Source organism: Tachypleus tridentatus, chromosome 11 (genome assembly GCF_004210375.1).
Source record: "Tachypleus tridentatus isolate NWPU-2018 chromosome 11, ASM421037v1, whole genome shotgun sequence".
Lineage (NCBI taxonomy): Eukaryota > Metazoa > Arthropoda > Merostomata > Xiphosura > Limulidae > Tachypleus > Tachypleus tridentatus.
This window is the reverse complement of record NC_134835.1, coordinates 75,153,139-75,171,165: the sequence shown is the minus strand read 5'-3', so window position 1 is coordinate 75,171,165 and position 18,027 is coordinate 75,153,139. Positions and strand designations below refer to the sequence as shown.

The 18,027-nt window shown below is 35.0% G+C and overlaps 1 protein-coding gene across 3 annotated transcripts in view; it reads right to left on the bottom strand.

Annotated features, from left to right (window-relative positions):
* The window catches only part of LOC143232493 (spondin-1-like), a 481,016-nt gene extending 464,624 nt beyond the window's left edge, over window positions 1-16,392 (bottom strand). For 2 of the 3 annotated variants that reach the window (XM_076468040.1, XM_076468041.1), the window contains exon 1: window positions 15,804-16,392. In XM_076468040.1, the coding sequence (XP_076324155.1) occupies window positions 15,804-16,065 (262 nt within the window). In that variant the 5' untranslated portion in view covers window positions 16,066-16,392. The remainder of the gene's footprint in view (window positions 1-15,803) is intronic. The other variant, XM_076468039.1, reaches the window with a different exon arrangement.
* Between the last annotated feature and the right edge of the window lie 1,635 nt (window positions 16,393-18,027).

The following is an 18,027-nucleotide window of genomic DNA, read 5'->3' as shown; positions in this document are numbered from 1 at the left end:
CACCTGACGCTTGTTTTGTATAACAATAAACGCACTGATACCGCCTACATAACAACAGTAATTGTGCCTTGTAATAGGTATGATAAAGATAGTTCTAATATTCCTTAATTAGTTTGAGGAAACTGCCTTATTTCTTAGTTGTTGTGATTTTTTATAAATATCTCGGCGTGAAATAGTTAGGTTTTTTAGTTCTGTTGTTTTATAGGTAGACAATTTTCTTGCAACAGCTTCTGTTACCATGGTTTAGAGCTTACAAAATCACTTAATTCCAATTCTTCATTAGTTATTGCTTTTGTTGTCATGGTTATTGTAGATACTCATTACTACCTGGTTTTATTCTATGTTACAGATGCTAATCTCTCGGGTGAGGATCTAGCTTAAGCCTTTCTGTTAATAAGGAGACACGATTTCTATTTCCTTCTACCAATAAACTTTATGATATCTTTCATCTTAATTTCTTCTCCAACTGTCTTGTCTTTTAATTTAATATTAAGCATTTTTATTTCGATCATCCTTCGTGGTCCCGTGCTCGAACAGATTTGACAGCCATTGTTAGCACGCTGCAGGGGCGTAGATCCTGGGAGGATGGGGGTATACATCCCCCCTTCATTTTAGGTTGGGGTATGGTGCATACCATCATCCCCCCTACAGTTTGGTCTGTTGAATTATTATATTGCATCACAGGCCTACAAATTGTGTGTTTGTTCTTGTGATTCTCGTGTTCTTACCAATCGAAGTACATAATTAGGCCTAGATGTAGGCTTTTACAGTAGCCGAAATGTACATCTTTAATATAGGCGTGCTTCTAAGCTTTTCGATCTAAGTGATAGTTCGTAAGTATTAGTCAGTAGGCCTAAGTTACATGCAAGTATCGTAGCAAAATTACTCTGTGACTGCATGTTTACAGCTTTCAGGTTCACGTAATCAGAGATTACCAATTTGCAAATTGAACAGTCCACATAAGTGGTTGCAAAAATCATCCCCCCATCGGGTGTAAAAAATCTACGCCCCTGGCACGCTGCATGGGTCAAATACTTTCGTCTTTAATGATATTGGTTTTGTTTAATACTAAAATATTTTACCGTATCTTCCAAGAAAGTTTCATCCTGCTTCTTGATCGTATCTCTCATTTTAAATTTTGGTCCAAATATTCCTGTTACTCCTATTACAGCCATTCTTTCCTATATCGTTTTTCATTGTCAAAATTTATCATGTATTTTGTCTTACCTTTGTACATTGAAAGTCCTTTTCTATTACTTTCAAAAAACATTACACTCAAGTAGTTTTCTCTTTTTGATACAAAATCCATTAAAAGTGAAGTCTCCATTTACAAACACCAGATTGGATAACATTTCTCCATCTATGTTGATTCCATCATTTTCTAATTCTGTATGTTTGAATATTTGTTCTCTATTTCTAAGATAGCACTGAAGAGCTTTGATGATACGAAGTCTCTCTGCCGAAAGACGCGCATTATCTTTATCTTTGATAATACTTCCTGATCAAGATATATTTGTTCTGTTGCGCCAGTATATGTGCCTTTTAATATATTAATGTATGTTTCATTTATTCCGGTGTTTCGTAGTTCTTTACTGTAGTCGACAAAGGAAGTGCAAAGGGGAAGGTTGCACTCATTTGTCTTGGTAGTTGATTCATTACTTGTAGATGCTCTGATGTTGATATTCTTGTCCGAAATCTGATTTATCCCTGGGCTGATTCTCATCAAGCACTTTTTTTCCATTATTTTTATGAAAATTATTCTCATGAAAATCGTATACCAGTGCGATGGAAAACTAATTCATCTGTGATTTCTCATTTTCTTTCCTTCCTCCTTTATTGTAAAGTATAACAATCTTGGTTTCCTTCCACTTTTAGTAAATTCGCTTTATTTTCAGAATTTCATTAAAAAGCATATTAAATACTTGCAAGAATTATTTATTCTCGGCTCAAGTTTGCCCATTGTTATTTGTTCATTTTCAGATACTTCATGATCTTTTCCACTTTTCTAATTCCAGTTGGTGATACCTCTGTGTTAGTTACTTACATTATTTTCCTTTATTTCCTGTATATCCTTTACATTTGTTGCGTATATTTCTAGAATCAATAATCTATTGTTTGTTATGTATTCGTTCTTCTTCCTCATTTAGCTTATTTTTGGTTTCATTTCGTTTTTTATGTTTCGTTTTTATGTTTTCGTAGCTTTATCTTTTTTCGTCCAGTTTAAGTGCCTCTTCCTAGATGATATTACAGAGTTCTTCACATCTGTCGTCTATTTCCATTTCTATGTTCCTAAGTGCTATAAATCTGTTGTTGGGGTTTTCTAAATAGCGCCCTTGTACTCTTTGAGTACTTATGAGCTCATTATTATTGTTTTTAGTATTCGTATTTTAAGTATGCCTAGTTTTCAACATGTGCTGATGTTTACTTGTACCATTCTATGGCCACTTACAACATCTATTGTTGTGATAACATTACAGTTTTTCATGGTACCTCTTTGGTTGTTAATGCGAAATCTGATTTGTTTTCAGTTGTGATATTAGGACTCTCTAATGTCAGTTATTATTTTTTTTTGTTCTGTTGCTTTCTTGAACAAGGTGATGCATTTCCTTTCTTGACAAGTTCCAACATTCTGTTAACGCTTTCATTTCTCTCTCCCATACCGAATCCAACTGTGCATGTAAATGGTTCTCCTGGTTCTTTCAATCAGAGTTTAACATTGAAGTCTCCCATTACAATCTTGTATCCTGTGTTTCAGTACTTCATTTACTTCTTTGTTTATTAACTTTATTTTCTCATTATCGTGGTTCTGTGTTGTTGTGCAGATTTAAGCTAATATTATGGTTTATTCGTCTTGAAAATATAAATTAAATTAGGTAATTATTTAAATATTTGTGAAATCCTTCAGTACATTATTTTACTTTTGGATGAATTAGGAAACCTAATCCTATAACATTTGAATTTTCCTCTGTTTTCCTCACGTCATATAATCAGATCTCTTGTTCGGTTTGGATGACTTCTACTCCTCTTCGTTTTCTTTTGCTGAGACCGATGGTACCTAAGTTGAAATCATTTAATTTTTCAGGTAACTTGTTTAGGCCCTCATATGTTATGAGCATTCTGATATTATGTGTGCAAATGTTTATGTTGATTTTGATTTTGCCTGTCTTCCTTCTGTTGGTCCATTAACTACCTATAAGGTTTAATCTTGGAACGTCTAAGATATTTTTCCTCCATATGGTCTTGAACGTTATAACCTTCCATCGTATTCAGGACCAGTGTTTGCTACTACTGACGCTCTGTCAAGGCGTATTGTTTGTGGGTATTTTTGTTCGGGTTTTTTTCCTTTAGTCTCCTATCTAACTCACAGTGGGAGTTCAAGGTTATTGAATACCAGTGGTATACTCATAATAGTCCCATCTTTGGGCCTGTTGAGGTATGTTTAAGAATAAATACACCACATGATTATCTTGCCTCGCCCTATGCGACCACCACTAGTTGGACCACGGTAGCTTATTGGTTATTTACAGTAAGCCTATATATCTGGAGCCTATGTATGATTTCGAATTAAGTTGTCCATCTTAAGGAATAAAAGTGGCGATTTTCCCAGTTTATCAAATTCATTTGATAATTTTTACCACGCATGGAGGTCATCAGCAATCAACAATCATTGAACTGGAAATATTATTCGTTCGTTCGTTAATACTTGAATACTCAAATAATTCATTCCATACCATAATTCAACATTTCAGCACAAAATTAATGGGAGATAAATAAGTGTCTTGGCTATCATTTAACTTGGATTTGAAAAACAGTTGACCAACTTAAAAAAAAAAAATGTGTATAATCTGCGGATCTAATTGTGGTACAAGTATATAAGTGAGCTAAATACTTTTAAAATTGTATTGTTATTCAAAGATAGATAGATATATAATGTGTAATATATCAAGTTCAGAGTATGTGTACTATGAGTACCATCTATGCTATTGTTTAAATAGTAGATGGAAATCATTGTGACCCACTAATTTCAGCTTTATTCTGTTGCAACTCATATATTTGGTACATAGCGAAAAAGATACTCCTTGTGCGTGTATATTCAATACTTTTATAACCTATATCATGTCACAGAAGTACGCATGGACAAAAACAGCTTAGCATTAATTGACAACTAAGTTGTGCAACACTTGCTTCACTTACAACATCGAACCAATTGTGAGGAATTCTGTAGAAGAAAATTAAACAAATAATTTATTCTGGGTAATGCCAGTATCAGAATTACTTGAAGCTGTATGTAGATACTCATGAGATTTGTCTAGACTTTTACACTTGAATAGAACAACTACTTCCAGCAACGTGAGGTGCGTCGAGAAGATTATTTATGGTTTTATCAACGAGAATGAGTAAAAACTTTTGATGCAGTTCATTCATTTGAACAATTAAAACGTCCTTAAAAACCTAACTTGTTGTGGAAAGAATAATCCTTTTCTAAAAATTCTTGATTAATAGTATTTATATTTTTTTATAAATCTTCAGTCAAGGACGTGAAATATTTCAAACAATCCATTACCTTTCTTTCATTAATTGTCCAGATCCTTAACGTAAGTCATAACTCAGAATCATCTTATGAAACCTCTTGATCTAGTTTGTTCGAGTAGTGATTATGTTATTTATAAATACATCTCCTTAGGTTTGTTATTTCTCTTAACATACAGAGATGTCACCGAAGAAACCTAAAACATTCCTTCTTTTGGTGTCACAGTACATGATCTTAATATGTCTGAATTACTATTAAACCAATAAACTCATCCGCAGTTTATGGTTCAAAACTAACAAGAAACATTAAATTCAAACGATGTAACAAACCGTCCAAGATAAGATGAGCACTGCAACCTAAACCCGACATGGCCAGATGGTTAAGGCACTAGACTCGTAACCTGAGAGTCCCGGGATCCAATCCCCTTCACACCAAACATGCTCGCCCTTTCAGCCGTGGGGGCGTTATAATGTAACGGTCAATCCCACTATTCGTTGGTAAAATAGTAGCCCCAGAGTTGGCAGTGGATAGTGATAACTGGCTGCCTTCCCTCTAGACTTACACTGCTAATTTAGGAACGGCTAGCGCAGATAGCCCTCGTGTAGCTTTGCGCGAAATTCAAAAACAAACACAAACAAACTGCAACATAAGTTATTTCAGCTCTCATCAGGCCAGCTTAGTTAACGGTCGAGAATGACGCACAACGTAAACTTCATACAACAATAAATGTAGAGGTTTCACAAGTTAGGTTTTATTTTTAGAGAAAATAGATTTTTCTATCTAATATGAACTCAGTAGGCTTCGTACAAAACCTACACAGCTGCAAAGTCAAGAGAAATTTAGTAACAGAGCAGTTACACGAGTTTCAAACAATATTTCGGAATGAAAGTACATAAGGACAACAAAGTAATGCAGCAGACACATAACAAAGTTATGGATTAAGACTTTTCAAGTATGTCTTCATTGGGAACAGCATAAACAACTTCTTCAAGTTCTTGAGATAAGTGATGGTTAAACGGATATGTCATAGAAACAATTCGTGTACGCGAAACTCGTGTCTCTTTTCCGGGGCCCGGTATGGCCAAGCGTGTTAAGGCGTGCGACTCGTAATCTGAGGGTCGCGTTTTCGCATCCCGGTCGCACCAAACATGCTCGCCCTTTCAGCCATGGGGGCGTTATAATGTGACAGTCAATCCCACTATTCGTTGGTAAAAGAGTAGCCCAAGAGTTGGCGGTGGGTGGTGATGACTAGCTGCCTTCCCTCTAGTCTTACACTGCTAAATTAGGGACGGCTAGCACAGATAGCCCTCGAGTAGCTTTGTGCGAAATTCAAAAAAACAAACAAACTCTTTTCCGGACGGAGGTCCTGCTTGGTTGTGTAGCGTACCCCAGTCTGAGGCATGTGAACATCTTTTGCCAGTTACTTTGTATTGGTAGATTCATTCTTGTTACAAAACATCACACTTCGTCTACCATGACGGGATATGACTTGTTGCGTGTATTTTTGTCTGCATGAACTTTGGCGAAGACAGCACAGTTGTTTTTCGCTATAAAACAACCAACAAAGCGTTCTGTTCTCAGTGCCTTTATATTACTTATCATGCCAAGCAATGTCAAAATATTCCACCGCGACTGTACGTCATTTGTAGTTGTCACATTTCTTGGTGATTTGTATACTAAAAATCATTTTAATATAACGTTTTAACACTCTGTAATTGGAAAGCTTTTATTATTTTCTTTACAACTTGAAAATTTTCTAAAGTTCAAAATAATCCGAATTAAATACCTTGTGACTGGGGCCCGGCATGGCCAGGTGGGTTAAGGCGTGCGACTCGTAATTTGAGGGTCGCGGGTTCGCATCCCCCTCGCGCCAAACGTGCTCGCCCTTTCAGCCGTGGGGGCGTTATAATGTTTTGGTTAATACCTCTTTTCGTTGGTAAAAGAGTTGGCGGTGGGTGGGGATGAATAGCTACGTTCCCTCTAGTCTTACTCTGCTAAATTAGGAACGGCTAGCGCAGATAGCCCTCGAGTAGCTTTGCGCAAAATTAAAAAACAAATCCTTGTGAGTGACCACAAGTGTTGTTATAGCTTGTACCCTTCAACCCCTATGTTTTGCTGTTTTACCCTCAAGCTTGTATATCTTATTTTCTATTCTGCAACTGAGGTGTCCTTTGTCGGGGTTATGAACTTGAAAATAAATCTGATGTGGATATTATAATAAATAACATAAAAATTCTAACTTACAAACAATTTATTTTGTAGCATATTATTACAATATTCATTGTTATCTCACGGGAAGTTTAGTATAAGCTTTAAGAACTCACTGTGTATTTAGAAGTAATTCAGTATACTATTATATACTGAATCATAGTATATAATTAACTATAGACTATCCAGAGCTAATGGTCGCTAAATTGAACTGTTTAAGTGCTTCTAATACAGCGATCAGGTCAGTATAGCACTGACTTAGATTGTAAGGCCTTTCAGTTGAAGAACATACATGCACACATAAGACAGAGCTAATCGAAACTTGTAACATAGTCCCGAAAAGTCCAGTTTATAAAATAATATAAATTACTCTTATACAAATAAGGCAACTGATAAATAGTCATGAGCTATAGGCAGGTATAAATCATGGTGAGGGAAACAACTTTTATATCATGCAGAATAATACTAATAATGCTACGTATTATATAAACCACATCCTACCACTGTTTTTATTGTTCTTCTGGTCTTTCTGACATTTATTTGAGTGTAACAGATAATAACGCTCGTTCCCACAATGTTAAACTGGTTGACACAATAAAAGTTTAGAGATGGCTTATTTGTTTGTTTATTTCTTTTTGAATTTCGCGCAAAACTACTCGAGGGCTATCTGCGCCTGCTGTCCCTAATTTAGCAGTGTAAGACTAGAGAGAAGGCAACTAGTTATCACCACCCACCGCCAACTCTTGAGCTACTCTTTTACTAACGAATAGTGGGATTGACCATCACAATATAACGCCCCCACGGCTGAAAGGGCAAGCATGTTTGGAAAACCATCTTTCACCTACTTCATCTATCAACAAGTAGAATTAAAACCTGAGCAAGGCGGAAAAATTGTGTTTAATTAAATATACATTTGTTATTTAATTAATAATTTCTTTAAATGTTAATAAATTATTGTTAAATTAATAATTTGTTTAATTATTAATAAATTGTCGGACATTTTGTTACAGTAAGTATTGGTTAAATATATTCTGGCTGTTTTTTTCTGCCGTCATTATTTTGGAGAACGATTGACTGTACTTTTGGTCGCATTTGCTGACGGAAAATTAGAGAAACCATGGGTTATAGGTAAAAGTGAAAAATGTTGAGGAAGAATCCACTTCCTGTGGAATGAAAAGCGAATACTAAAACGTGGATGACAAGTGCAAAATTCGAGGAATTTTTGAAAAAAGTTAAACAAAAGAATGGAACAAGAAAAGAGGAATATTCTACTTTTTCTAGATAATGCAACTTGTCACCCAAAAGTTCAACTTTCAAATGTTCGTTTAGTCTTTCTACCTCCATGTACAACATCAGTTCTACAGCCACTAGATAATAGAATTATACAGTGTATAAAATTGAAATATAGAAAATTGATGCTTCAGCATATTATTGTAAACATGGACGATTGTAAGAGAGCATCTGAAATGACCGTGAAAACTGACATGTTAAATGCAATTGCTTTTTAAGTCATTCAGTCAAATGCGTAATAAAGTGCTTTCAAAACTGTGTATTTATTCTTGATGATGGCAGAGATTGTGGAGAAGTTGTTTGTTATGACGATTCTAGTAAAATCCAAACACTGATTGTGAAGATTGATGCAGATAATTCTGTGAACGCGGAAAGTTTTGTGAACGTTGACAAGTATGTCTTAACAGAAACTGATGAAATTGATTTAAAATCTATAATAGAATCGCAGGATGGTAACAGTGTGAGAGATTCAGAAGATGAACAAAATGGAAAAGATAGTAAGGAAATAGAAATTCCTACTTCATCACAAGTGTTAAGTTATATTAACGCTATCAAATTATATGCAAAAATGAAGGGGGAAAATGAACTTCACAAAAAGGCTGTAGAATTAGCGTTCTCTTTTTAACCACATGTGAAATCCCATTAAAACAACGAAACCGTTGAAATTGGACACTTTCTTCAAATAAATTTAATTAATATTTTGTGTACTTATGTATATTTTGAATGTCTATTTTTGTTCTTATACTAATAAATATAGCACAAACAGTACAATAACTTTATTCACAAACGTCTTAATTCCCTTGAGTCAAGCAAGTATAACGTTCCGCTCAAAAGTTATATATAATCAAGGAAATGCATGTTCACTGTCTTAGCCGGAAAACCTGCTAAAGCCAGAAGTTTTACTCGGCCATTCCGCCTTAGACGGGTTTTACTGTACAATATGGAACAAAAAGATCACACGAATGAAGATTGCTTAACAGCTTAGTAAAGGTATCTTGGTACGCTGAGAGGATTAGGGCGCTCGTCTCGCAATCTACGGGTCGCGGGTTCAGATATCCATCCCACCAAACATGCTCGCCCTTTCAGCAGTTGGAGTGTTAAAGCAACGGCCAATCCCACAATAGTCCAATAGTTAGTGTTAAATCAGGGAAAGCTAGCGCAGATAACCTTCGTGTAACTTTATGCGAACTTTCAAACAAACTAAACCGATCTACTCTGAGATGATAGCTTGGGGTAGAACTGTTCTGTTTAATTAAGATACTTTATTTTGTGTTTGTTAATGTTTGGTTCCTTGTTTAAATTAGTGTTTTGTATGGATAAACTTTGTTTGTTTGTTGTTGTTGTTTTTAGTTGCAATGATAGTAAACATGGGAATGTTTTTATTATGTTCGAAAATTGTGGTTTTCAATTTTCTTCCAGTTTCTCCGATGTAGCACTTTGTATAACATTAAGTGACTTCAAACACTGAAAATGGTTCTTTCATGAGAAAATGGAAAGATCTTTATTATCATTCCAAATTTAAGCAACTAATGTCGAACGCAGCCTGATTCGTATGTGTGTTTCTCTATATTAAAGTGAAATGTCTTGTACTGCACAATGCTCATATGAATTGTCAGTCACTTATATTATAGGTCACAGGTATGACTGGCAAATGATTGAGTTGCAAAAAAATTGCAGCACACCGTTGCTCCACTGGCGGATACCTCCGAAATTTCTTGAACTTTCATACATTAGCTGTAAAAACATACAACTCTCATCCTGTGATCTGTTCAGTCTGTAAAGCATTTTTTCGTCCGAGTACATATGTAGTGAAAGTCAATATATCAGTTGTAAAGACAATATATCAGTTTTAAAGTCAATATATCAGTTGTAAAGTCAATATATCAGTTGCAAAGTCAATATATCAATTGTAAAGACACATTATCAAGCTAATGCATCAGTATCTTAGCCTTGCGCTAAAATAATATAACAGCCAAGAGCTACTTAGTAAAATGGCAAAACATTATACAGCCCTTGGGCTAGTATCTTTGTCTTGCATTAGATTGATTAGAAGAACCTAATGAACTATACCAACTTCAGATATCGGTATGACAGCGACACGTTAAACAGCCAATATTCCGGTATCCTAGTCATGTAATAAAGTAACTTGTATAAGTATCCTAGTCTTTCACTAAAATAACCTGATAAAGTAGTGTCTTCAGCTGTCTTCATAATGGTAATACACAATAAACAGCCAATATTCCGGTATCCTAGTCATGTAATAAAGTAACTTGTATAAGTATCCTAGTCTTTCACTAAAATAACCTAATAAAGTAGTGTCTTCAGCTGTCTTCATAATGGTAATACACAATAAACAGCCAATCAAAGAACATCCTAGTCTTGTACTCAAATAACCTAATGAACTGGATCCACACGAGACGTCAGTAAACGGCACCATACACTAACTAACCAATATATCTGTATCCTAGTCCTCCATTTGAATAATCTAATAAGCTATAGCCACTCTAAGCGTTACTACAACAGCAACACAATAAACAGTCTTTGCACCAGTGTCCTACTTTTGCTCTAAGGTTACTTAGTGAAACATTCTTTACAGACGTTAAGACTACCCATCCGCCAAATTTTGACAAAAACATGAGATTCAACTCAAAGATAGAGAACAGTTTATCAGATATACTAATATTCATAGAGAAAGTAGTCAGAAAAAAAAAGTTAACGAAAGGGATAAAAAAGAAAGTGGAAATGAAGTGATTAAGTTGTAATAAGATGAAAGTACAGAACTGGAACACGAAATATTTCCAGTTTAGCCAAAGAAATTATCAGTAACATTTTTTGTATGGTAGTCTAGTCTACGTAACGTTTATTTGGCTCTGAAAGGACAAAATGTAATATAATAGTCCATGGGCCAGATGTGGTTACCGTGCACCACCACTCCCATGACAGTATTGTTTTTGTTTCTTAAAGTTTATTTATCAAGAGAAGAGATATTAACAGTCAATATCTTAGGATCTTTTTAGACCATGTTTTTATAGGAGGGGTCGTGAAACCGGCGACAGTGATTTGGCATTTTATAAAACAAGGGGTGTCATAGCTTTGGGACCTATTTTTCAATGTTATTTAAATGTGACTGTTAATAATTAATATAACTTGAAAGAGGGAACATTTATTATCTGTCCATATGTGATAACTCGTCACTACAGAGCAGCTTCTATAAGCATATACTCAGGGGCGTAGATCCTGGGGAAATGGGGGGTATGGTGCATACAATCATCCCCCTATAGTTTGGTCTGTTAAATTGTTTTATTGCATCACAGGCCTACAAATAGTGTGTTTGTTCTTGTGATTCTCGTGTTCTTACCAATCGAAGTACATAATTAGGCCTAGATGTAGGCTTTTTCAGTAGCCGAAATATACATCTTTGATATAGATTCTTAGCTTTTTGATCTAAGCAATAGTTCGTAAGTGTCAATCAGTAGCCCTAAGTATACATGCAAGTATCGTGGCAACAGGATTACGCTGTGACTGCATGTTTACAGCTCTCAGGTTCTAAGCTTTTTGATCTAAGCGATAGTTCGTAAGTGTCAATCAGTAGTCCTAAGTATACATGCAAGTATCGTGGCAACAAGATTACTCTGTGACTGCATGTTTACAGCTCTCAGGTTCACGTAATCAGAGATTACCAATTTGCAAATTGTCTGTAAACATAAGTGGTTGCAAAAATCACCCCCCCCCCTCCTTTCATAAGGTGTAAAAAATCTACGCCCCTGCATGATATACTACAATATCGTTCATGTCCATTTTCGTTAAAAACCATAATTTCAACTAATAAACATGTATTTAGTGAGCGGGAATTAAAACCTGATTATAATAAACACTATAAATGTAAAGCAAATACATGAATGTCTCCACGTATTGGTAGCTATATCATAAATATGGGTTGAGAATTTATGTAATTTCTCAATACACAAAAAGTACCCATTTCAACAGATTAATAAAAGAAACAACCATTCGAACAAGAAATCAAAGCTAAATGTGAATGAAAGATCTTCACTGGAATGTATCAAAAATAACAGAGAAATTGTATAAGAAAAAATAAAGATAATAATAACGTAATATGAAAATTAAATCACTATTTTAACTGAAATGTAATCAGTATGATAAATAATATAACATATAATGTGGAAATTTCATTTTTTTGTTTTGTGCCAAAAATTGTTGCAGGTTGCATGATCCCTCTTATCAACATATGATATAAACAGATGGTTCATCCCAAGATGTTTACTGTTAACATTTTACGTATTATAACTTATCTCGGTTTTGATTGGGTGACTATTTTGAATTAAGCACAATGGGGTATCTGTGCTTTGCCCACCACTGGTATCGAAGCACGGTTTTTAACAGTGTGAGTCCGCAGACACACCGCTGTGCCACTGGGGGGAAGTTTATCCTCCATAAGTCTTCGACTTATTAGTTATGTACGTTACGTATTACGCTTTCAAACAGCCAGAAATTTTAATTTTAATTTAAAAGTTTTTTGAACTTCGATATGTATGAAATTTATGATATCTGCTAACAAGACTGATACAAACAGTTTTCTTTCTTAACACAAATATATTTTAATATACAATCAATAATAATAGTCATTACAAATACTGATTTATATACAACAGTTTTCTAAACTTACAAACAATACCGCGTCTTCTATCTGGTATGAAACTGAATCTTTTATCGACAATTCACTGTGAGCGAATTAAGTCTGTACTGATGGACAGGTACACTTCACTTAACGCGAAGCTAACTATCCCTTCACACGTAAGTTTTGTTTTGTTTTCGCTGAATTTATGCGATGCCTTCGCAGAAATACTAACGTTGGAAGTGAATTCACCGAAGTTAACAGTTTATAATATTCGAAATCTATAAACGTTCCTGATCAAATATATATGGCTTCCCGATTATACCTTCCGAGGTTTATAGTATACCAACTGTAGCACACCAACAATATTAAACTGTCTCACCGCGTGTCACGTAAGCTACCTTTCATACTCATTAAGCGAGATTCTTGAACGTTCAGCTGGCAATAACACTAGTATTTTACATACATCGTACAACATTGATTCTTACGCTCGAGAATCTTCTATAAATTTAGGGAACAGGTGGGACTTTCGCAAACATACTTAACAATATACGTTGCATGCATTAAACTGAAACAAACATATATATTAAAATAAATGTATAACAGGAAACCCAATACAACATTTTTTTTTCTTGTTAAATGAACTCCAAAGAGCAAAAACAATATCGGTCTTGTACTGTTATGGGGGAATAGTTGCACAGTCCCATGTACTATTACTTTCTGTCCTAGCCCGACATGGCCAAGTGGTTAAGGCACTCGACTCGTAATCTGAGGGTCGCGGGTTCGAATCCCGGTCGCACCAAACATGCTCGCCCTTTTAGTCGTTGGGGCGCTATAAAGTACCCCAAGAGACAGCTATAGGCGGTGACAACTAACTGCCTTCTCTCTAATCTTACACTGCTAAATTAAGGACGGTTAGCGCAGATAGCTCTCGTGTAGCTTTGCGCAAAATTAAAAACAAACAAACTTTCTCTCCTCTCAGAGTCAAGTAAATGTTACGTAATACTAGGCTACCATACAAAGAACGTTAATGATAACCTCTTTGGCTAAGATGGAAAGGATCTGTTCGTCGTATTCCTTTCCTGTGCTTTAATATTTCTACAACTTAACTGCTTCATTTACACCACTAACTAAAATTGCGCATGGTGACCACACCTGGCCCATGGATCACAAAAACTGTGCTTCACGTGTTAATGCAAAGTGTTATAATAAGTTGTTAGGCAAGATGTCTAATAGTGACTTGAAACATGCGTTATCGCATACCGTTTCAGTTTTTGTTTCTACTTCCTTAAGTTTAGATTACACAAATTTGAATTCCGCTGTCAAAATATTTGATTTTATTATTATCACTAAAAGTGACAAAAGGCAACTCATTTCTTCCAAACCAGGTCGAATTAGCTATACTCTAGATCTACCAAAGCACTTAAAACGTTGTCCTGGTTCTTAGGGACTTTCTTGGCTTGTCAATCCAGTAAAGCTGATAATGGCTTTGTTATGTCAAGACAGAATTTTGAGAGATGGTATATTGTTAGTACGACTTTGGCAGCAATTGCTGTTTGTGATTTGGTGTAACTTAGGTAGTGTATTGATAGGATGACACTCTACCTAGTGTAAATGTAATTGTCATCGAGCAGTATGACTCATGAATTAAAAGCCTGACATTGAATGCTGATCCACACTGACGACACTCATCACCTAAATGCTATTGAAGGAAAAACAAATTCTTCCGAGCTCCTAGATTTTGTGAAAGGTACTATAGTTCCTACCTAAAAATATGAAATTACGTAATCATCATAAACTTTTTTTTTCAGGACATGCGATAGTAGTTTTATTGTTGTGTTTGTTGTTGTTTTTTTTATTTCGCGCAAAACTACACGGGGCTATCTGTGCAAACTGCCCCTAGTTAAGCTGTGTAAGACTAGATAGAAGACAGCTAATTATCATCACCCATTGCCAACTCTTGGGCTACTCTTTTAGCAACAAATAATTGGATTGACCATAATATTATAACGCCCTCACGGCTGAAAGGACGAGCATGTTTGGTGTGACGGGAATTTGAACCCGGAGCAAGTCTTATCGTGTATATATATTTATATAATAACACTATTGTGCAAGTACCCAACTGAATAATTACTACAATAATATAACTTTGAGATTTCGTTTATGCATTGAATATATTTTGTTTACTACACATTATTGCTCACAATGTGTTTTTTTTTTTAAATGTTATTAGCAGTTTTTGCATTTCATGTTCTAAAAGTTAGGTTTAACTAAGTTCATTTCACCTGTACTGTTTGATACGACGAACAACACTAACCTGATCGGGTTGACGTTTTCAAGCGATGTTTTAGCGTGATTCTCCTTACTGGCGTTATTAACATATTAAAAAATTAATATTTTAATAGATTAAGATAATTAATCTGAATTGCTTATCTTTCAGTTTTATTGATTACTTGCATTATTAAATACCTTTATTAATTAAACTAATATGAATGAAGGTTTTTTTATTTTTGTAAAAAAATAATTTTAATATTAATATGGATTCAATCACCAATTTTAGAATAACAATTTGCACTATAATTTATTTGATTTGATTGTCTTTCCAGATGTTCATTAAAGTCACAAAAATTTGCCCTCCAGTGGCTCAGCGGTATGTCTGCGGGGTTGTAACGCTAAAAACCGGGTTTCGATACCCGTGGTGGGCAGAGCACAGATAGCCCATTGTGCTTTGTGCTTAATTAAAAAAACAACAACAATACAATAATTTTCGACGTTGATGTGCGTCTCACAATGCCCTCCAGTGGCACAGCGGCATGTCTGCGAACTTAAACTGCTAGAAACCGGGTTTCGATACCTGTGGGGGCAGAGCACAGATAGCGCAGCTTTGTGCTTAAGCAACAGCCATTTCTCACAAAACTCCAATGTTTTCAAAGTGATTTTTGTAAAGTGTCCTGCAGGTGATATTTTTATTTTAATATTGTATTACGTTCTTTCTGTGATTTAAGGAAGCCGTTCCCTAAAATCAATACGTTAATTTTAATGACTTTGTGTTCCAATACATTTAACTACGTAAAAGTTGTGAACTGGCATATAACACGTAACAAATTTAAAATAAAACAACTGCATGTGTGATTTACTTACTTGTATAAACTTTTCCTGGAACGTACTTCTTGGGTTCTCCTGAAATATTTATTTGAAATCCGTTGTCTCCTGGTGTTTTAGGGGTGTTGTAACCTAGAGGTTGTCGATTACATTGGCTACGGTATTGTTGAGCTACTGGTAACGTCGAATGTAGTTCTGGTCGTGGTTTTATCGAATTAATTCTGTGTCCATCGACAGACTGAACAACAACCACAGTAACAGTAAACAATAACCGTAAGAGTGCCATACTTATATAGGTCATATGAAGCTACTACTGAATTGTTCCTCAAACTTTACAACTGGCGAGAAGTGTTGTCTTTGACACGCCTATAAAGCCGTTACTTCTTCTTGTCTCTCGGAAGCCTTCCGAAAATCCTGCTACAACAGATATATACTAAAATAGCGGCTGTTCGCGCGCAAGCGTACACCACTTATCTCCCCGCTTTCTCACAGCGTGGAGTATCTGTTCGAAAACTTGCGGCCACTGGTTGCATCAGTCTATAACAGCCCGAAAAGAACGTTGAAAACTTTAATTAACAGCAGACTGTCAGATATACGTACGAACACAATGTTCATAAATTAAAGTTTCTTCACTTGAATCGAAACAAATCTGGTCATCCAGTACAATAACCAAGAACAATAAGACATTACAAATATTTAAATAAACCCCTATCTATGATTCATCCAACCGCAGATATATCTATAACGTATAGTAATGTCTAATAGGACAATATTAAAGTGTTTTTTTTTCTTTGGGGTGTGCTCGTAGGTTACATTTAGAGTATCAAATATGCCGCTTTCACACCACTTAAGTACCATGCAGAATATTTGTACAACAAATTTTTATGGCGTAAATTTGATTTTTGTCTCAAATTCTGATAGTTGAGAGTGACCAATTTATTGTGGTGAAAATCTAATTTACGATAACAATGAATGAAGGCTGTTATACTTACATATGGAAGATAGACTTTCTCGTTTCTGTTATACATACGAAATTACGAGATAAGTTATCTGTACTGGATCAAAGATAGAGTATGAACCCTGAAATTTAACAATTCAAGCCCTCTAGATTACCGCAGACCCACCGGAGAAAGCATAGCTTCGTAAGGACGGTAGACATTAAAACAAATTTTTAGATACACATAATACATAAATAATTTTGTATATATATCTTTGTTTGTACATTTTAACAATCAAGAGTAAATAGCTATTTTTTACAATTATCAACTGCTAAGTTATGTTTTCAAAAGAGCAATTACTTTACATATATTAACCAAGTAACTCAAAAAACAACATTTGTGAATCATCAGAAATGGAAACAGATTACAAACAGTGTCAATCCATGATAGCTCCTATATACGTACATAGGTTCATAAACGTTCTTTATCTCCTTCATAAGTACACAAATATATACTCCTATATACCTTCACGGATTGTTTAATCCTCTTTACACTCCTACACTCGTGCTCAGATTCTTTAATGTTCCTTAAACTCCTAGACCAGTGCTCAGATTATTTAATGTTCCTTAAACTCCTACACCCGTGCTCAGATTATATACTCCTACACCCGTGATCAGATTATATACTTCTACACCCGTGCTCAGATTATATACTCCTACACCCGTGATCAGATTATATACTTCTACACCCGTGCTCAGATTATATACTCCTACACCCGTGCTCAGATTATATACTCCTACACCCGTGCTCAGATTATATACTCCTACACCCGTGATCAGATTATATACTTCTACACCCGTGCTCAGATTATATACTCCTACACCCGTGATCAGATTATATACTTCTACACCCGTGCTCAGATTATATACTCCTACACCCGTGCTCAAATTCATTAATATTCTTCATACTCCTACACATATAAACATATTTTTAGTGTTATTTACTCTCATACATGTGTACATAGATTCAGTAATATTCTTCATACTCCTACACATATAAACATATTTTTAGTGTTATTTACTCTCATACATGTGTACATAGATTCAGTAATATTCTTCATACTCCTACACATAATAACATATTTTTTAATCTTATTTACTCTCATACATACGTACGTAGATTCAGTAATGTTCTTCATACGCCTACACATATGAACATATTTTAATGTTATTTACTCTCATACATAGTACATAGATTCAGTAATGTTCTTCATACTCCTGAAACGTAAAATCAGGTTTAAAAATCTTTGTTAATATCCTAAATAT